Raw genomic sequence first — 22,198 nt, forward strand, 5'->3', positions numbered from 1 at the left:
GAACCATTACTTATGGATGGCCATTTCATGGGTGGAATATTAGGCTGGGAGGTGTGTAACAGTACTTGCAATGCAATATGTTCAGTAGTGCTTAGTTGAAAGAATCTCTTTATACATTATAGAAAGACTTTGTGGGTCATAGGCAGTCTGTGGGCAGAACCTTGGGAACATTTGTTGTGAAAAGATGTATACAGAAGGCTAACAAAGGCAGCAGGAGCACAGGAATTTCAACAGAAAAGGGCAGGAATTCTAGCAAAAGCTTAGGCATTTCACAGTCCTGTGTGTTATGTGTCAGTTGGAGACTTGGGACTGAAAATGTGACTGTAATAAGTTTGTTGATGAAGGAATAGAGAATAGGGACTCTTGGGTATCTTAAGTCTCCTTCGTAGCTTATGTGGATTTCTGTCGGGCTTGTTGAGGAGTGTAGCTGTTACCTTCATCTCAGTAAGGATTGCTATGTAATTAGGTGCAATATGAAATATTTTAAGTTGTTTATATTATTAATAGTACAGTAGGTAAATCAAAATTTGGAATAAATTGTTGCAGTTTATTCGTTCAAGTGTTATTTACAAAGCAGCCAACTGAACATTATTTTATTGTTGTCCTTTTAGGCTAATATATTTTGGTGGCTATGGCTGTAGGAAGCATAATGAACTGAGTGATTGTTTTGATGTCCATGATGCTTTTTGGGTAAGAGAGTTGTCACAATTCAGAGTGCTTTGTGCTTTTTGATTGTAAGTATGAAAATCTGACTGATTTTTTTATTTGTAGCAGAAATGCAAATTAAGAAGCTTCTACTTCAGATTTGAAATTTCGGCTATGCTATGTTGGGAGCGGTGGCTATTTGTTGTATTCCAAGTAGCCAGTGCTAAGCTTTGAGTTCAGTGAAACAAAATGCTCTCAAAGCAGAATCAAAGGCAGTATTTTAATTCTGAAGATATATTTTAAACACAGAACTCCCAGAAAATGTTAGAATTCATTTCCTTGAAGTAACAGTAGGGAATGTACAGGTTCACATGTCTAACTGATGAATACTTTCAGTTAAGTTGTTTTAATTTGTTATCCAGCGTAAATGCCAATACTTTGAGATGTCTGAATTAGCTAGTTTCCTAAAAAGATTTCTTACAGTTAATAGAAAGGAGACTGAATACAGTATTTAGTGACAGGAATGAATAAGAAAAAGATACGCATTCAGGGGAGTATAGATCCTTACATCAAATGTTAAATACTGACTTAGAGAAATGTATTACTTTGTACAATTATTTATTTCTTAGTATGCTACACACAAAATTGGAAGGTAGATTTGTCTTCTGCAGTGCATTATGTTGGTGCCAAAAGCCCATTTGTCATCAGCCCTAAAATTCCTGAATGCTGTTACTGTTGTACTTCAGCTAGACTTGAGCAGCTGCATCATTATGAAAAATTTTAACATATTTCTTTTAATAAAATTGTGCATTTTCTGTTTGATGGATCACTACTGGGTCTGTATCCAATAAGCACAAAGATTTTAAAATAAAATACACTTATTTTTAATTTTTGAACTTTTTTTTTTTTTTTTAGGAAGGACAGATATTCTGGGGATGGCACAATGATGTTCATGTTTTTGATACAACCACACAAACTTGGTCTCAACCAGCAATTAGAGTGAGTGTGTTTGTCTGGTCTTTTGACACAGTTGTGATTTTACTGCATTTTCAATAGTTACTGTGCTCTAGAAGTTGATGTTGGGGAAAAGCAGCCCAGAAAGCCAACTGTATCCTCGGCTGCATCAAAAGGAGCGTGACCAGCAGGTCGAAGGAGGTGATCCTGCCCCTCTACTCTGCTCTCGTGAGACCTCACTTGGAGTATTGTGTGCAGTTCTGGTGTCCTCAACATAAAAAGGAGATGGAACTGTTGGAACAAGTCCAGAGGAGGGCCACGAGGATTATCAGGGGACTGGAGCACCTCCTGTATGAAGATAGGCTGAGAAAGTTGGGGCTGTTCAGCCTGGAGAAGAGAAGGCTGCATGGAGACCTCATAGCAGCCTTCCTGTATCTGAAGGGGGCCTACAAGGATGCTGGGGAGGGACTCTTCATTAGGGACTGTAGTGATAGGACAAGGGGTAACGGGTTCAAACTTAAACAGGGGAAGTTTAGATTGGATGTAAGGAAGAAATTCTTTACTGAGAGGGTGGAGAGGCACTGGAATGGGTTGCCCAGGGAAGTTGTGAATGCTCCATCCCTGGTGGTGCTCAAGGCCAGGTTGGACAGAGCCTTGAGTGACGTGGTTTAGTGGGAGGTGTCCCTGCCCATGGCAGGGGGTTAGAACGAGATGATCTTAAGGTCCTTTCCAACCCTAACTATTCTATGATTCTATGAAAAGTAATTTGAACATGCTTAGTGTTGCTCAGGCTTATAACATGAAACAGGGGGACACTCAATGCCTCTGCAATGTGAAAAATTCAGAATTAGTATGAATTTCTTTTTTCCCCACAGGGTGTTATTAGATGTGGGGTTTTTTTCTGTAAAGTGGTTCTGATGCAAAAAACCTAGTTGTAAGCTTCAGAAAAGGTATTAGAAATCTGGACACATTAGAGGATGATACAGTAGTCTGTATCTAGTGGATAGTTTTGAGATAAAGCTTTGTATTCAAACTTTAAGACAACTGTTGGGAATATAAAATTACTGTCAGCAGTCCATTATTGGAAAGACAAGGAACTGGAATACTCCAGGAAAATGTTTAGTAGGAATACTGGAGTGGGGCTGAGGAACAAGGTGTGGAGATGGTGTAGCTCTTCATAAAGCAAGCTCAGGTTCTGAAGAAATGGATTATGATTATACCAACTTTGGGTATCTTTATAGGCTCTGTATTCATCCTGCCTCACATCTAGCCAAGGCTTCTGGAATGAAGCAAAGGTCTTTGGGGAGCTTGTGGTAGAAACAAATGAATGGTTTTAACAGTGCCGAACTGAGGTTAACAAACCCCATCTGTCTGAACTGTTTTCATACAAAGCCATTTGGATGCCTCATTCTGTATGTAATTAATCTGCAACATGGATAAGGTATCACAGGTAACAGACAGTTGACCACATGAGAGATTAAAGTCTGCCATGAGATTTCTTCCATACTGCTGCTTCCCCCTTTTCATAAAGCTGCAAGGTCAGTGTGAAGGATAGTATTTTAGACTGAAAGAACAATAGTGGGCTTGAAATCTAGTTTCCCTTGGCTCACTATTCAATTTTTACAGGCTTACAGAAGGCAAGGGGTGAGAGATAGTAAACTTGCTGTATTGCTAGTTAGTCCTTCAATTTTTCCTTTTGGCATAAAGACACATGTTTAATATGCTCGTTATTTTGAGCGTTGTACGTAAGGAGTTGTTGTATTCCCTTCAGGAGTTAATGTTGGAAAAGTCTTTTGAACAAATTTTTCTCAGTCATGCTACACTGTTAGAAGAAACAGATCAGATATTCTCCAGGAAATATATTATTTTTAATAATCTTCCAGAAGACCATAGAGACTCACTTTCCCAGTAAAATAGTAATGCACACATTTCTATTTATTGGTATTAATATGATAGTATACAATAAGAGTTCATAAAATTCTGGTCAATTTATGTAAGAACTCAGTAGAAGTATATTATAATGAGTGTCTGACATTTTATGGACTTTATAGGATGTTCTAAAATTCCTATAAAACTAAATGCAAAAAAAAACCCAAACAATTAGCATTGAAAAGTAAACTCCAATTTTGCTGTCTTTATTTCTAATTTACACAGGGAAGGGTTTTTGGCATGTGGATACTGGATATAGTATCAAATTTTAAGCTCTGATTTCTGAAGATTTTAGTACCAGTTCCTGATGATTTGTACTTTGGAAAAATCAAACTGCACGGGAGATATCAACAATAACTGATGTGTTAACTGTAATTTTATGCTTAGGAATTAAAGATAAATTAATTGAATTTCACTTAAGCAATGGTAAATCAGACCAAGAGGGAACTTATTAAACATTAGCAACTGAGGGAACTCAGTTATAAGCTGTCCTTGGCAATTATGCATATCTTCTAGTGTCTGTGGAGTCTTGGACGTGACTACAGATGATTTCATGTTAAAGCTGCAGTTCTGTCAGCGTGTTGATGCATGTTGGCCTTACATTTGCAGTCTCTGTGTTACTGATTTACCACTGTCCTTGGCTGTCACTTTGATGTTCTGAAGGATGTTGTTTTCGTTCTTTCAGGGTGGAGAGCCACCTCAGCCTCGAGCAGCTCATACATGTGCTGTGCTGGGAAATAAAGGTTACATCTTTGGAGGACGAGTGCTGGTTAGTGTTTAATTAAAACATTACATTAGCAGTAATACTATTTTCTTGGCAGGCTGTTTTTTGTTGGTTTTGTGTGTTTGTTTTTTCAATAGCAAATTACTTTGTAGTAGGAAAAAAAAAAATCCAAAATGTCTTTGGCCTAACCCGTATGTTAGGGGTGTTGAATCCAGGATGCTTCTTTTCATCCCCCTCTAGCTTACAAAAAGAAGAGTCTGTCTTTCTGTCCGTAGAGTTAATGATGAAGTATACGTTGTCCCAGGAAAGTAAAAAAACAGATGACTCTATGGTAAATGCCAATGTTTATAAAACAACAAAAGGGGTTGACGTGTGTCACCTCTGTAGGAGACAGTTCTTTGAGAGTGGAGCAAAAGCAAGCCTGCTGATAGAGCAGGTTTAAATAAATGATGAGACACTGGCATTCTGGGCTTGCTACAGTGTAGCAGATTTATACATCAAATCTTCTGGCTTTTTTTTCCCATTTCACATAATGAAATGCTAGCAAGCAGTAAATACAACTGGGATTTTAGGTTGTGTTCCCCTTTCCCCCCACACCCAGCTAAAGAAAGAGGAAATGTGTGAGAACAGTCAATTATATATAAATCTCTCATACTTTGATGCTTTTACCTTCTGGGAAAGCAAAATCCAGAATAGCTGTTGGGATACAGTGTTTTATCTTTACAATTGCAAGATATTGTGTTGAAAGGTAGGAAATAACAGATTTCAGTTGGCTTTATAATTTAAACTTTTGCCATTTTTTGCACATAAGCAACTGAAATACAGATGTTTGGAAGAGCAGCATGTGATCATGATGTCTGGATACAGACCTATTAGTCTCTGTATATTCAAGCTGGTACAGCATGCTGCAGCATGTTATCTGATAGCACAGGCTACTGCCAGCATAGGTCTTTCCAATCCTTTTAAGCTTCTTCTCTGCTCTCTGAATGTCAATTTTTCAGTCTCAGTCTTTACCTTTAGCATGCTCTGTGCCCTTGATACAGAATGTGTGCAGCATACCATAGAGATTGCTGTTAACAGCTTTATTCTGTGGATCCAATATAAGCTCTTTACAGCAAGAGTAAGACTTTCTTGATAGTTAATCCAAGACTGTACCTTTTAATACGCTGTGGGAGTACCTTAACTCTGTTGTCCCTTAAAGTGCAAGAGCTGTCTGTATAGGACGCAATCAGTGCGTATTTAAATCGAAGCTAGATTCTTCCTCTATAATAATAACTTTTCCCAGCTCTTTTTAGTATAAAAAAAATAAAAATAAAAGGTCTGTACCAAACAAACTTGAAGCCACCACTGGTAAGCAAGGATACTAAAAGCTCTCAGCAACACACTTAATTTTTCTAGTACTTTTCTAGTAGACTTTTCTCTTGAGTTCTTCTTTGCTGAAGCATTAATATAAGAATTTAAGCCCGAGACACAATCCATTACAAAAAAATGTATTCCTGTCTTATGTCTGAAAATAGAGATGGTGGTAGGTAGTCTGAACTAATGCAGGCTCCCCTATCATTTGTACATTTTTTTTGCAAGGATAGTTTCTTTATGGGCTGGAAAGTGTACCAACTCTATGCAAAAGCACAGAGAAAATAGTATTTTTAAAGGACTCTGTATTAGCTGGAGTTTAATTGGAAATGTGAGAAACAGATTATGTAAGGCAAGTAAAAAAACTAAGGTAATGTGTACTGTTCTGTTGTTTTTTTTTTTTTAATTTAAGTTTTTAGCTCTTTTTAACTACAGCTAATTTAGAGCCTTTAATCATATTCAGCTTGAGGATGAGACTTGATGCTTTTTATCTCTACTATTATGAAAAGTAGCAGTGAAGAAGCTTTTGAAAGCCCTCAGTGCTGTGTTTCTACAATTTTGTTACCTGAAGGAGAAGGAATTAACTGTTGGTTGAAAATGCCCTACAATGAACGTATGCCAACTTCATCTTGGAAAGCTGCCATAACCTAAACCCTGCATTCTTAAGTACTTGCAAATAAAACAGCGTAAAATTGCACTTTGTTTCCTATTCCCTGTTCTTTATGCTATAAAAGCTGTACTTGAATGCAATGTTCTTCTTAGGGAAAGACTACAGTTGTATTACGAAAAGGCTTACTCCTGCTTGCTCAGACAGAAACCAGACATACAGGTTGAGGCATACTCAGAATGGCCACGCAACATCCAGCCAGTTTTTCAGTCTCAGTTGCTTCCCACAGCTGCAGGAAAATTTTTACCTATGTTTTCAGAGCAATCAGAAAAGAAAGTAATCAAAATTGATTCTGTTTATTCTTATCATTCTTCATTATGTGTTATGTGGCCTTTCATACAGGCTCACAATCTTTAGAATTGTTGTTAAAATCCCACCTCTGACTGAGACAGAACTGCACATAGTAGATTCCAGAACTGTAGATTTGGACAAACTTGATTTGCAAATAACTAAGGAAATAATGGGATATTAGAAGAGATTGAGAAAGTATCTAGACTTACTTGAATCTTATGTGTCGGGGTTAGCCAGACTAAATGAGCCCTGTGCTTCTGCTATGGACTTGCTCTTTCCTGTCTGCTGTATAAATGAACTCTTGCTAAGCACAGCTGAACCAAATCCTGCTCCTCATTTAGCAAGCCTGCAGATGTGAGAGGGAAAGAAACCTAGATGTGAAGAAGTATACATGCAGCTCAGGACCTTCTTGCTAACGATTTATTTCTCAACACTTCCTCAGCCTTCAAAGCCTTGCTCCCTCTGGCTTTTTGTTAGCAAGGGCTATCTCTGTGTGGCACAGAAGTCTTCACCCCAGAAACAGGATAGCATTGATTGTTGTGTACACAAACTAGTTAGGGTTGCTGCACTGTGCCTGCTGCAACTGAACGGCTTTGTAACTCAACCTAGGGTTCTCATGCAGCCTCTGCAAGTGACACTATTAGTAAACTGGAGCTTGCTTGTCATTTCTCCACTGTGCTGTTGCATGATTAGAATATGCCCCAAGAGGACATGCCCTCTGTCTTCTTTTTAACTCTGACTATTTACTATAAGATTCAGAAATGCAAGAAGGCTTTGATCTGTAAAGGTGTTTATTTTCCTCAGGTAGCATCAGCTCCTTAATAACCATTTGCTAAATTTCAGTGAAATCACTTGGGAACAATGTCAGAGAAGAGAGAAATTTTGGAAAGCTATATTAATTTTGTAGGGGAGCAGCAAATGTAATTTTCATCTTAGTGAGTATTATTGATTGACTTTCTATTCTAGAAATAAATGGAAGAAAACTTACAAAGTGTAGGGAACATTCAGTGGGGCTTGAGGAATTAATGTTAAATCATGAGACAGGAAAGGAAAGCTAAAGACATCAGAAAAACACTACACTTCCTGACAGCAGGAGTAACTCCTCCCCAAAGGATGAAGTCTTGCTTTTCTCCATAAAATAAGGAGCAAATACAGGGTTGCTCTGCTCCTCCTTCTCCTTCTAGTTCACCATAATACAAATCTTCCCAGGGAAAAGGCTCTACAAGGAACCAGAAAGGGCCAGGAAGTGTCATGAGGCTTCTCCTATTCATCTTTCTGGGAGGAAAGGGCACCTTTTTCCAAACTTGGAGCTAGAACTGGTTAAAGAAGATGATGATGATCAAAATCAATTGTACCAGGAATCATTTGAAAACAGGCTCAGAAGTATTATGTGGACTCTGTTCCTCCAGGTAAGCCCCTGAAAAAGCAGAAATGGGAGAAAGTGGGAAGGAAGGAGAGTTAGTCCAAAAGTTGATGCAAGTCTCATGTTTGATTTAAGTGGAAAGTTTTCATGTAAAGAATGATGAAGTAATAAGTCTTTCTAGTAGCTCTTCACACATCTGATGTCTTAATGTATGCATGTTTATATTTCCTGTTATCCTTTCTGTCACTGAAGATCAGAAGATATGTTGAACTGCAGTCCTTCTCTTACAAAGATTTTGAGCTGTAATAGCTGCTTGATTGTAAATCTCAGAATGGAGAGCTGCACAGTTTACTGTAACAGCAGTGAGCAGTAAATATGTCACCCTTAATGCCTTTCATCATGCTAGAAAGCTAATCCTGAGACAAAGCAGATCCTGGTTAATGTTTACTGGGATGCAAATAAATGAACATGCCATAGATAAGTAGGATGTCTAAGGAGTCCTTGTAGCTCAAAGGGAAATGCAAACCCTCTTACGAGGCTTGATTCTTTTAAGCCAATTAAGACTCATTTTAGGATTATCAGATAAATGATTAAACATAGTAGGTAGCATTTAGAAATACATGAGAAACTACAAGAAAATTTTGCATGTGGTAAGTGACTATACTATAATGTGACTGTGTGCTTTGTAATAGTTTCCAAAATAAGGGTCGGGTAGAAAGGCATTTTCATTCGTTAAAGCTATGTTAAAGGACTGAATCTTAAGACATAAATGTCCAACTGATGCTGTGTGTTGAATTCAAAATGAGATTGATGTAATTATGCATCTGTCAGTCTGTTGAATCATGAGAATGTAAAGATTGTAATACATTGATTTCCCAGGGGCCAAGAAACTGAAAGCTACTCCGTCTTCTGCCTAATGCCTAGGAAAGGAAAGTCAGCGAGGAGGTCTTGAACAGGATCTTCTTGAAACCATAATTTCCAGCATAACAGCAATTTTCTTTCTTCCTTCTCTTTAATAGATGTCCTCCATATTGAACTGTGTTGTTCTGAAATTATTAAATGTTTTTTAGTTCTAGAGGCTAGGATGTTGCTTTTTACCACCCTACCCCCAAGTGTCTAGCTGTGTACAGGTACAGTAGAAGATACTCAGTAACTGCATTTTGCTTTCTGCTTGTATAGTTTGTTCCACATCTCTTTCAAAGCCACCTGAGGGAGCAGGAAACTGAATAGACTTGTCATGGAAGACAGATCTGTTCCACTAGCTGTCAGCTGGACTGTGCTTTACTGTTACATCCACCCTCTTATGTGGGTAAAGTCTCTAAGGCAATGCATAAAGGCCCTCACATTCTGCTTTTCTTCAGCTTACTGGCCTGTCTGAAGGCATTCTGAAATGCTAGTTAACATTCTCTTCCCTAGGACAGAAAAGGGCTAGAATGTAGTTGATCAGAGGAGGCCATAGCTATCCTGAAAACCTTGCTGTTTCCTGAAATACCCTGAGAGACTTTCCATAGCTCTGATGGACAGCTTTGGAAGTCTCTCAAGCTCACTAACTGGCTGAGTTCTCAGGGGTAAAACTAATTCTATTCTGACTTAAATGACAAGTCTAGTTTCTGCCTCAAAGGATCTGCAAGCTGGAGAAAGACTTATTCTAATAGATCTATATACTACCCTAGGAGAAAAGAAATTGTAAGGTAAGGCAAAATATATTTCCCTACTTCTCAGATATTGTTTTGTAGTACCTAGGGGAATCACAAATACCAGTCAAGGGTATTGAGAGCCATTGAAGATATTGTCACAATCTAAAGCAAAGAAATTCTTATGTTCTCCCCCCTCATTTTATGTTTCTAAGGCACTTACTTCCTTCATCCTAAAACACAGGCAGATATACAAGTGTATTGACCTCCCATTGTTCTTATTCATGCATTCTATTATGGCAAATGCTAAAGGGTCATAGAACCTTGTTGTTGCTAGTAGTAACTCTGAGAAAAGGCTTGCCTTCTGGAAAAGAGAAAAAACACAGATGTGACAAACTTTCTGTGGGATGTTATGTACACAGTACAGTACCTATTAGAATATTTCAAGGAATAAGTGACCAGGCAGGAGGATGCATAGTTCTGGTCAGAATGCAAAGAAAAATAATGAGAGGAAACTGAGTGTTTATACCTTCTGCAATTACCTACTGTGAAGTCTATGGATGAAAATTGGAATACGTTTGCAGGAACTGAATATCACATAGTTCTTCACTATTAAACTACTATTAAAAGCTAAAATTGGCCCCATCGTGCCATTGCATGACTAAATATTCCTGTCAGGTACTTCTCTGAGAGTTGCATGGTTTTTTTGAGGAGAAATGCTTTTCATCTGCCACACAATACAGTGTTGTTTAAGGCACATGGGTACAGTTTTCTTCAAAATACTGTTACTTTTCTGTAATACTCTGTCCTGGGAAGGCCTTGCTGAAATACTTTGCTCATTGTTTGCTTAATATAACACAACTGGGATTTTATTTATTTGTTTTAGCAAACTAGGATGAATGATTTGCACTGCCTGAATTTAGACACTTGGACTTGGTCTGGAAGGTAGGTTTTTCTCTATATCATTTAAAGTTGAATGTAACAGATTGAAACATATTGTTAAATAGTTCCACTGCTAATTTTGTAGCTTTTCCAAGAGGAGAATGGGAGTTTGGGGACTATTTTAACAGCTGTTATACTGTGATTTCAATTTAATTTAATTTTATAGTGGTTACTAAGCTTTTTCTGTTCCGCACCAAAGCATTGATGATACTGTTTTAAGCGCAGCATGTAGTGATTTAACATCCTAATTTTCAAGACTGGTACATTTATCCATATGGAATTTTAGTTTTGATGTCTTTTTGAATACTGTTTTTAGTGTCTATATTTGGCTGGTTATGGTACAGACTGGGGAAAGATCTCACCCCATCTAAGATAAGCATCTTAACCATTGCTTAAAAAATCAAGAAAAAAGCATGACCATACTTCAATTTTAAACTAAATTAGGTATTAGGATACTTCTTAAGATTTGTTTATTTGCATATAGCATATATGATGGCACCTCCTACATGTGTAGAATCAGTGTGTGTGTTACTAGGTGATAAACCAGGAGATAAACAGATGGATGATAATCACTGTTCTGTTCCTATTCTCAAGGTAACCTAACAGTAATTTCATAAAAGACCAAGAAATACACCTTTCCTGAGTACTGGTCCTGCTCCAGGGCTTTATGTACTTCATATACGTGTAATGAACAACATTAATCACCTTGACTGCTGATCTGATCCCACACCAAGTGGGTTCTCTGAGCTGAGAGCAAAGCAAACGAGTAGAGATAATCATAGAATGGTTTGGGTTGGAGGGGACCTTAAAGATCATCTAGTTCCAACCTCCTGCCATGGGCAGGGGCACCTTCCACTAGACCATGTTGCTCCAAGCCCTGTCCAATCTGGCCTTGAACACTGCCAAGGATGGGGCAGCCACAGCATCTCTGGGCAACCTCTTCCACTGCCTTACTGCCCTCACAGGGGAGAACTTCTTCCTGATATCTAATCTAAGTGTCCTCTCTGCCAGTTAAAGCCATTCCCCCTTGTCCTGTCCCTAGAGGCCCTTGTAGAAAGCCCCTCTCCAGCTTTCTTGTCAGCCCCTTTAGGCACTAGAAGGCTTCTCTAAGGTCTCCCAGAGCCCTCTCCTCTCTAGGCTCAACAAGCCCAGCTCTCTCAGCCTGTCTCCAAATGAGAGGTGCTCCAGCCCTCTGAGCATCTTTGTGGCCTCCTCTGGACTTGCTCCAACAGGCACACATCCTTCCTACGTTGGGGGCCTGAGAGCTGGATGCAGTGCTCCAGGTGGGTTCTCACAAAAGTGGAGTAGAGGGGCAGAATCCCGTTCCTTGGCCTGCTGGTCACACTTCTTTTGGTGCAGCCCAGGATATAGTTGGCTTTCTGGGCTGCAAGTGCACAATCCTTCATCTATTCCTTTGTGCTGCTGATGGGAGCACCACAAAGAAGTCCTACAGTGTCCTTTCAAAGGTCTCTTCAGTTAATACTTATGGATAACTAATCAGTTTAATTCCTCCTTTTCTTTGCTGGTTGTTTTAAAATTAACAGTGCTCTTTGTAAATGGTAGCACTGTCTCTCTTAGACTGTGAACTGTACCTCTGAGTGGATTGATTATTCAGATAATTGCTTTAGTTGCTTACTTTTTGTTGTTGTGTTGCATGAGCAGTTGCTGTTTGCTTGCTTTTTATTGCTTTTCAAAAGGAAACCTGGGACAGTTGAGTGACAAGTCAGTGAGAGAAATTTCAAGCCCTGACGGAGGGATGTCCAAGCTCTAGGTCTTCAGCCAGTGTTCCCTTTTGTTTGGCATTTGAAAACTAATATTGAAGTTTTTAAAAAGTGTTCTGGTCTTGACCTGAACACCAGGCTGATTTTCATATGTATACACACACATCCTTAGATTAAAGATGATAACACTAAATGCAGCCTAAACTCCTAAAAACTAAGATTGTTCCCATATCTATATTGTGATCCAAGAATAGCTCACAAGACTTATCCATGATTCAGTATAGACTTTGATCAGTATAAATTTAGGAGCCTACTATCCAGCCATTTATAGCACCTCTGCAAAGAGTCCTTGAGACACTGAAAAAATATAGCAAAGAAGTGCTGCTGAGACCAATATAGGTACATATTGAGAGTGTAAAATAAAGAAAAATCACTCTACATCCTTTGAGTACCAGCAATAGTTTTGAATAGTTCTACTCAGACAATCCATTTGCAGCTGAAAACTGTCTCTAAAAAGCCCTAGTGTCATTCCAGTATTTTACAGATGGGGAAATGCCTTCAGACTTGTTAGCTGTTAGGGTAATCCTTTTCTCCTTCAGGTGTTTCTTGCAAGGAACCTTTCCATTCTTATGCTATGGCTTTAGACTCTACTGAAAATTCTGACTCAATAATGAATTAAAAATTGGGCAGGATGCAGCCTTTCTTATCTTGATATCAGAATTATCTCAGCCATTCTGCAGCTGCAGAGAGATTGCCTTTGACTGCTCACATGAATTATCACCAAACAAGACCTGAGGATTTAATGCAGATTAAAAACTTTGGCTGTCTGAATGCTGCTGACCATGGCAAACTAACTGCAGTTGTTTGAAGTTCTTCTGTAAAATACAGATATTCCAGCAAGGAGGACTTGGTCTGTAAAGTCCTGCATTCAGATTCATTCATCGGACATCTTCTGAGAGAAAAATTCCAACTACAATAATAATTCTATTTAAAGCCCCATGGCTTCCCATTAACCAGTTATGTTAAGGTTTTGTTTTGTTTTTTCTTACTCTATGTAGGTTTCTTGAGAAATTGCATAATATTAACCTACTAATCCAGGAATATCTTCGAGCATGACACTGCAATATTTATTTGCCACTACCCAGAAGTTACTTTGCCTTCCTTGAGCTCTACTGATTTGTTATTCAAAACATTCAATATCATATTTGTTACCATGATAGTTTTTTGTATCAGTAGTGTGAGAGACTGAAATGTTATCACCCATCCATATCTGGTATGTATTTTTCTAAACATCAAAGTTGGTTGTACCTCAGCACAGTCTGCTCCTTTACCAATTTTAGAAGCATCTTATACAAGACTTGTGCAAAGCAGGCACTCAAACACTGTGGCTTGGCTTCAACTTCAGAGCCAAATTTAGGACAGTTTTGCAATCACAGTTTAATTAGCTATGACTTTTCAGTCTTTGCTTCCAGATGGAGAACTGCTTAGCAGTCACCAGCAGTGAAATTCCACTAACTGAACTGCGGATGCCTATATTACTCACCTTAGGTTTCCCCTGTGCTCAGTTAAGAGAAACAGGTACTTCTTGAGCACAAAGACAACTACTGCTAAGTCAGAGATCTAAAATAAATCAAGAGTTGTGCTTTTGAAGGACCTGTTTCTCTTCACTAATTATAAGCAAAATACAGATGACTGTCTGCACTGTACATATTGTAGATTGAGTACACATCTGTGTGTATTACACTGACTTCACTTTAGCAAAGAGGAAGTATAAAAAAGTAACTGGTTCTTTGAGATACAGTCCACCTGGATTGCACATTCCTTTCCTACTTGCTCTGGACAGTCTCCCACTAAAACTCCAACACTGCAAGACAGCTTGCAGGTGTTTTTACCTGTTTTTTCCACCCGCTTTCCAAAATGAGGACATACTGAGTATGCAGTGGCCGAGATTCTTTGTGTGTAACTTTAGGTACTTTACAACAGGAGTTGCCTCTTTGCATAGTATCGAGATACTATGTGAGCTGATGCCCTCTGGAGGTCCTTCTTATGTGCTGGCTCTGTTTGGATTCTCCTGAGACAGCTGTATGCTTAAGTGACTAAGCTTAGGTGACCAAATGGTGTGAACTCAGGCCACCCATTATGGGTAATCCATTATGTTCAGGTTCTTTACTGCTCAGATTCGCATGTCGAGCATACTTTGTAGCTAAAATGAAACAAAAATCAAATCTATGCTTTTGTAAGATGAGCAAATTTCTTGAATAATAAACCTACATCAGTTTTGTACTTACGAATTCCACTTTTTACTAAAATTTATTTTGAAGTTTGGGTGACTCACTGTTGTGTTAAAAGGCACAATGTTTGAAGAGGTAGTAGCTTTTGTATAGAAGGTAAAGACACAGTCCTTATATCATTTAAGATAATTTTCCTAGGAGAAGAGAGACTGTAGCCCTCAGGATTCATTAAATTTTATCTCAAATAACTGAGTCTATTTACCTTCATGTACTGTGCAGTTTATTTGAATATGTAGTTCATCTTTTGCTGTCCTAAGTGGTTTCAGTTGTACGTTAAGTAGTGGCTTTAGTGATCTTAAGAAAATAAGCAACATAACAATTAATGCTTTTGCCCTTGCATTTGATGTGTACATAACTGATGGTTCAGAGAACAGTTACTACAGAACATTTGTTTATGTGTTAAATGTGTTTCGATTTGAACACTGCTCTTCTCAAGAGTAAACTCAGATTGCTTAAGTGCGGTTTTTTCACTAGGAAAATATCCAGGCTCTTTCTATGACAAACTAAATAAACTTAAATTTTCTGGCAGGTTAATTTTCAGCATTCTTTGAACCTTTGTTTTTGTTTGTTTCACCAAGAATTAGTATCAGCGGAGAGAAACCAAAAGATCGATCCTGGCACACATTGACTGCTATAGGAGATGACAGACTTTTTCTTTTTGGTGGACTAAGTTCTGATGATGTTCCTTTAAGTAAGTAATTTAGAGATTATGATTCTATGGTACACTTAAGTACTAACCTCATGTAGTGTGCGCATTTGCTGTCTTTCTCAAACTACTTCAACCTAAATCTTGTTACAGGATTTTCATGGCGCTGAGTATTTCTCTAGCTATTTTATTATTTTTATAGAAATACATTGTGTAGTACAGTGAGAATATACGATAATAAATCCTCAAACTGTCTTGTCATCTAAAAGAATAAAGGCAAGAGTCTCACATATTTTAATACGAACAAGGGGTAACTTGATATCAATAGCAATTACAGGGAGAAGGCACAATAATGTCACCATAATGTAGATTTTTGGATGAGTAACAAATCACAGCTACAAAATGCTAAATAGGAAGTAGAACAGTCTTATACTGAATTGCTTTTCTAGAAAAGGCTTCTTTTTATGAAAAAATGTGAAATTGGTGAAAATAGTTTTGAGTGTCACAGATATATTCCACTGAGAGGGGGTGATTTTCTCAATATAGCAAGAAAAAAAAAGTATACTTTAATTCCAGATTTCCATGCTTTCTGTGATTGAGCGGTTAAGTTAAATTACAGGCTGAAAAGATGCTAGTTAATGTAGTGATGATGTTACTGTTATCTTAATATAATGTGCTCTTAGAACACAGAGCTTTTTGTATAAATACAAAAGGTAATACTTTGTCCCAGGAAAAAAATCCTAATGTATGTTCTTATATTGTAGGTGATGGCTGGATTCACAGCATTACAACAAATGGATGGAAACAACTTACCCATTTGCCTAAGAGTAGGCCTAGGTATACAAAAATAGATGTTTGCTGAAATATAAGCATTTTTAAAAATGAAGTAATTTTAAATTATCAAACAGTATTTTTAAGCTATATTATAAAAATATTTTAGAAAATTAGTGCAGTTTGCTTTACTAACCTATGTGCCTTCCTACCTGATATGACGTTATTACTTTCTGTATTGGTTATAGTTAATGCTTACTTGAATTAAAAGATTTTATCTTTTTTTTTTTTTTTTTTTTATGATGAGGGATCTGGGTGTCCAACTAACCTGATGTTCTATAGCCAGATTATTTTTATACAAGAATATGTAATTACATAACTTGGAGGAATTAATAACCTATGTGAATAATAGAGGCTGATTAATGTTGATACATTATTAGAACCATGGGGGAGACAACCATGAAAATGTTGATGCACCTTTCAGGGTTCAAAAGTATTATAAAATAACTAGTTTGTTTGTTTGTGGTTGGTTGGTTTTTTACCCTGAGCAGGAGCACCTAATTATGATTACAGCTTTGCAAAACTGAATTTAGTACTAAACAGCACATTAACTGTGGAGTTTTATAATTTTTCAAGGTTTTAACTGCCAACTAGCATGACCAAGTCCTAGAATGTGTGTTGCCAATATGAACCATAATACTGTCTCTTCCAGGCTCTGTGCCTCTTCCCTCTCTAGTTTAAGACTACTATTAATTCTTTTTGACTAAAGAAAGCAAATTTCATGTTGAAGCTGCCACTGAAAACAGATGCTTGCTCTGTCAGAGCACAGACTATTTTGTAACACAGTGTTTAAAACACTCTCTGTATTTATAATATAAATACTATTGAATTGATTTGCTGTAGATAGTAAACACTCAGTTTTTCATGGAGTTCATTCTACACATTCATCAGGTACTCTCAGCACAATTTTATAAAAAATTTTTTTAGCATAGTGTACAGTTCTGGTTTGGCATTTGCATGCTGCCTGCCTTACGTTCTGTTTTTATATTACTGAAATATCTTTACCTCAATTAATTTTTTCCCTGTTTTATCTTATTCTAGGATGTATTTTAAATATAACAGCACTGTTAAACCAAGTTTTCTGCTTTCTTATATTTCAGACTCTTTCAAGCCCAAATAAACACATACCTTAGCTTCACTGAATATTTTCTGTCTTTTTACAATTAGGGAAGTGATAGATGAAGGGACTAATGACTTGCTTAAATAAGAAAGTGCATCATTAGCACTCACGGATCATACCTTTCCTTGTGTTCAGTTTTTTATATGGATGGTCTTGTAAAAGTTAACTGCTGAAGTGGATTTGTGTGATTGTTTTTACTAGTGCATTATGAAACAGGATCAGGAAGGACCTGAATGTGCTTTTTCTGCAAGCTGCAGCTCAGCCTTTGCTCTGCAATTAAGCTGGAATAACCTCTGGCAGTAGGGCTGGATGTTGGGAACCTGTGACTCTTGAACCCCATGTGGTTTTCAGACAATTCAAGGGCAGACCCATGCTAGGCTGCAAAGTGGAACTGTCACTTGGCTGTGCTGGCAGAGAGGCTATTGAACGAGCCACCTTCCTTGCTGCAGCAGAAGCACCAAAGAGGGTTCCTGAGGTTGACACCACTAAATTTGCTGGGGACTGTACTGCACATGCAGCCTAGACTCTCCAAAGGGAAGAGAGCTTTTGGGTGACATGCTGACAAGAGTCTCAGAACTCCCTCAAGTCCAAACGTGGCCTGTGGTTCTCCACCACCTCAGGGTTTTGGTATGCACTTTGTAGTAGGCTGAGAAGAGTTGCCTTTCATTGACCTAATTGTTTATTGAAGTAAATAACCTCCCTCTCCTTTTTGAAAAAATAAAAATTTAAAAAGTACTTAAAACATTCCTCAGGAAGTCCTGGAAACATGGATAAAAGAGGCCATACCAAAAGCCTTTCTCTCTATTGAACTAGTTTGAGTGTGAAGTACTTACTTGTGCCATAATGGTATTCCTATACTTACACAGGATTTCTGCAGCTGAAAAAGGTTTAGGTCAGTTTTATCGCTCATATGACTTTATAAAAGGATGTAAAATGCACTGGCAATAATACATATAAGTGTACTTCTTTTGTATATTTCTATTGTTTTATAGCAATGCACAGTATGTCATATATGCATTAGTGTATTTTCCTGATGTTTATTCAAAATTGAGTTCCTCCTCAAATTCTGTAAATATTTATTTCCTTCAACTTTCATTTTTAGTAACTTCTAAAAAATTGTCTTCCAGGTTATAGATCTGTGATTCTGTATTGGTAGAAAATATTTTCTTTTCCTTTCTGTCCATTAATTGTACTTCAGCTAACATTTTGCATGCCAGGTTAAAATACAGAGCAAATTGTATGTTTAACTTAGATTCCCAGTGATTTCATTACAATGTAATTCTGCTATTATAGTTAGAAGAGCTGTGTAAAAAGGTTACATCAGTTCAGCATCTGTCTAATTAACATGTTTTGTTAGAATGTTTATGTGCTAAGTTAGAGTAGCTGTGAGAGGACAGATGTCAGTCTGTAGAAAAAGCCCCAGGTTGCAAGCTAGGATGTCAACAGAGTCAAGGCAGGAAAGGCTTCCCAGTGTTCTTCGGTGACGAAATCCAGGCCAGAGTTTTCGTAATGCAGATAAGGCAGAGACAGATCTATCTACAGGTATGAGGAAGAGAAAAGGTGGGATACAGTTTAGCCTAAGGAAGATGGTGAATAATTACTGATATGAATGGAGTAAGAAAATGAGAATGTTTACTTTTGTGTGAAAGTTGTACTGGTGCATGTTATTGTGGTTAAGTAGATTTAAAGAGCCAGAGCTCTGTGGTGATAATCATCTTGTGATACTTACTTCAGTAGTCATACACCAGTAGAAAAATTACAGATTTTGATTTGCTAATAATAAAAAGTAAATCTAGTAAGGTGTAGCTGCTGAAGTAGCAGAATCTTTGTTAAAGCAAGATTATTCAAGTCAGGTGTGGGTTTGGTTTGGTTTGGGGTTTTTTTTATACCATGTGCTTTATTATGCACAACACAATTTACATGTGGGCATGATGTAAGTAATTGACAGAGTAAATGATCCCCAGGAAACTTCAGGGGAAGCATAAAACCTGAAACAGGGTAACCTGTGTTCTGAAGTTCTCATCCTAATGTTTGGGTTAAGAGTCAGTACTGAAACACTCCCCCCCCCCGGTCTTATAGCCGTTAACAATTGTAGTTATGAAATAAATAGTGGAAAATCTTAAAAGAAAAAGGAAAACAAAAGCTGTTCTTGGCAAAAGCTTGTTTTGTATAGTTATTTTGTTTTCTAAAAATTTTCCACTCTAACATTTTCTTGAAGTAGTGATAAATAACACAAAGTATATATAACTATACGTATCAGAAGAGTCAAATAATGACAAAAATATATTGGTCTGTAAGAAATGTAATAAAATTCCTCAAAAATCTCATGAGATGGATAGTCACATTGCACTCTCCTTTTATATTCCTAAAAAAAATTGTAACATTATCCTATACGGTATTATTTTTTACCTCTGAAGAGGTAAATACTGTGCAATACATGCTTTGTCTTGGTTCCCTAAGAAGTTAGAATACCATTATTGTGTTCAGCACATGCATGACTGTCTCTTCTGCCCATATACATTTTGAATCCATTTACACTTTCAGGGTTATTTGACAAAGGAGTGGGAACCTCAGAGATACTGAATCCCAACACACTCAGTGAAAATAAATGGCCAAACAGAAGAGAGCGATTCTCATAATTGCTTACTCAGCACTTACTCTCCATTCTTCCGTAAGAAGAATGAAGGCCAATAAGGAACAGGTTTTGTTTCTGCAGGCTCACAGAGGGGCTTGTAAAATCCATTACTTAAGCACTCACCCAGAAGAATCTTAAAATTTTAAGTAATGGAATCATGGGATTTAAAAAAAAAAATGACCTTTCCATTTTAATTAAAAGGAACCTTCATCCTTATTGCAAAAAAGGGACCTATATCGTTATAGCAAAGTCTTTTCAAAAGCAACTTAGATGTGAAGAATGGAGGACAGTCTATGTGAGGTGAAGAGGTTAACATACAACTAAACCTAATGCTTCTCCAAACCCTTAAAAGCATTTAGTTTTAACATTTGTTTTGCTGACAACTCACAACTGCTTGTTGTCACTTGGTCACTAATTCTATTTCTAATTTTATTTCTAGATTGTGGCATACAGCCTGCCTTGGAAAAGAAGGAGAAGTGATGGTGTTTGGTGGAAGCAAAGATGACTTGCATTTCATGGACACAGTCAGTAAAACAAATAATGAAATCCTATCACTATGATAATAAAAATGTATATAAAACAACAGTATTAGTGATGATATGGGGTTCATTGATATGTGGTGGTAAAAGATATGACCTCAGGTGTTCTTAGAAAGTAATTTATGAGGTGTTTTTTTTCTTGCACTTGTTAGGCTCATAAAAAGGAATTTATTATTCAGATTATTTATAAATAATTATTTATATATTACCCATTTTAAATTATGTATGTGGTCATAAATGCTACATTAATGTAGAAAACAGCAGTGTTTGAGATAAGCCATTCCTCATTTTAATGGTTCTTTTTTCCCTTGCTCAGGGTCACTGCAGTGACTTGTTGATATTTCAGACTCAACCTTATTCGCTTCTCAGGTGAGTTGAGGCCATTGGCACATGGAATTGTGTAAATCATTATGGCACATTGCTTCTACATGTGGGTTTTAACTGTGTAATCCTACATAGACAAAATATGAAAGTAGCTTAGTAATATTTGAAACATGCCACATACAGTGATCCATAGCAGATTAAACACTGGTGCATTATACTCCCCTGCACATGCAGGCACAACACGGGTAGCAAACATGATAAGCTTCTATTAGATGTCACTTTTTTGTCTTTAGGCTATAGACAATTTACTTAAATCTAATTTTTCTTTCCTCTTTTGTTTTTTACTTCTTCAGGTTGTGTCTTGACTGCATTGGTAAAAACGCAACTGTCCTAAAGAACCAAATACCATACTTGCCATCCAAACTGCAGCAGCAAGTGCTGAAAAAAATAACCTTCTGGGCTGCAGTTAACCACCGGCAAGAGAAAAAAGCTGAGACTGAGAGACAGAGTCAACTCAGCACCACATGAACACTGGCAACAAAACTGTTGAACACTTGGGTTTATTTATGGCATACAGCAAGGTCTTTTGTTGGTGAACTTTACTAAAGCTACAGAACAACTGTATGTTAACCTGAGTTTCTAAGTGAAGTTTGAGAACAAAGCAATCCTTTTTATGGAAATCTTGTTTGTTTTCTGCATTATAGGAACCCGATAAAACTTCGTTTGTACATATTGTTAACTTCTGCTGTCATGGTCTTAATGAGACAGTCCATACAACTTGTTCTTTTTGAAAGAGACGTGACACAATGTTTTCAGTTGGATAAAATAAGGCTTAAGTCTAAAACTTTATGACAGCCTCATTGCATCAGCCTTTCTGAAAAGATAAAATTGGTTGAACACAGTACCTTTGGAAGATTCACAGCTGTCAGGCTTGAAAAAGGTAACTAATTTGCTAACACCACCAAATTGTATTGTTCAATTCCACCCAACTCTGTTATATGACCATCCAGTCAAATGGTGGAGCCAGACATCTTGCTCCAAGTAGGAAAATCAGTACGTTTAACCGTGGAACTTGAAAGAAAAGCTGCAATGTGTGGAATTGCCTGTCACATAAGAAAGCTCACATGCAGTTTGTAACATGGTTTTTCTGTAATTGAGTCATTTTTTAAATAGGTTGTATATTGTATTTTGGATGTGTAAAGTTTCTATTTCATTCTTGTTTAAAAAATGCTTATTTATTGTTTACAAAGAGCATATGTAGTATTTGCTATTTTTGTTTCAACTATTTAGTTAACAGGAGCACAATCATTAAAATTTTATAGAGAGTTGAACCAGGACCAGTTTTGGTTAGTGTTTGACATTTTTACAAGTTATAGTGGGGAGAGGGGTTTTTTGAAACAAATCCGTAAAGGGGAGTGTTGTGACTGGGTATTGTAGCACAGCTGTAATTTTATATGTGCTGAACTTTGGTATTTGTTCGGTGACTTATTTTAACAGGGGATTTCTCGCTCGGGTAATTTGTCTTGACAAAGCACTACGCCACTCGCTGGTGCTCCCGGGGGGTAGGCGCGGCGGACGGGCCCCACCCC

At 37.4% G+C, this 22,198-nt stretch overlaps 1 protein-coding gene across 2 annotated transcripts in view; it reads left to right on the forward strand.

Annotated features, from left to right (window-relative positions):
• Window positions 1-21,946, forward strand: part of KLHDC1 (kelch domain containing 1) — a 30,953-nt gene extending 9,007 nt beyond the window's left edge. Inside the window, exons 5-14 of one of the 2 annotated variants that reach the window (XM_080618447.1) lie at window positions 612-690; window positions 1,561-1,644; window positions 4,214-4,297; window positions 7,748-7,972; window positions 10,447-10,505; window positions 15,093-15,205; window positions 15,925-15,997; window positions 20,186-20,270; window positions 20,602-20,654; window positions 20,963-21,946. In XM_080618447.1, the coding sequence (XP_080474573.1) occupies window positions 612-690; window positions 1,561-1,644; window positions 4,214-4,297; window positions 7,748-7,972; window positions 10,447-10,505; window positions 15,093-15,205; window positions 15,925-15,997; window positions 20,186-20,270; window positions 20,602-20,654; window positions 20,963-21,137 (1,030 nt within the window). In that variant the 3' untranslated portion in view covers window positions 21,138-21,946. The remainder of the gene's footprint in view (window positions 1-611; window positions 691-1,560; window positions 1,645-4,213; window positions 4,298-7,747; window positions 7,973-10,446; window positions 10,506-15,092; window positions 15,206-15,924; window positions 15,998-20,185; window positions 20,271-20,601; window positions 20,655-20,962) is intronic. The other variant, XM_080618448.1, reaches the window with a different exon arrangement.
• The last annotated feature ends 252 nt before the right edge of the window (window positions 21,947-22,198 follow it).

Source organism: Psittacula echo, assembly GCF_963264785.1.
Source record: "Psittacula echo genome assembly, chromosome: 5".
Lineage (NCBI taxonomy): Eukaryota > Metazoa > Chordata > Aves > Psittaciformes > Psittacidae > Psittacula > Psittacula echo.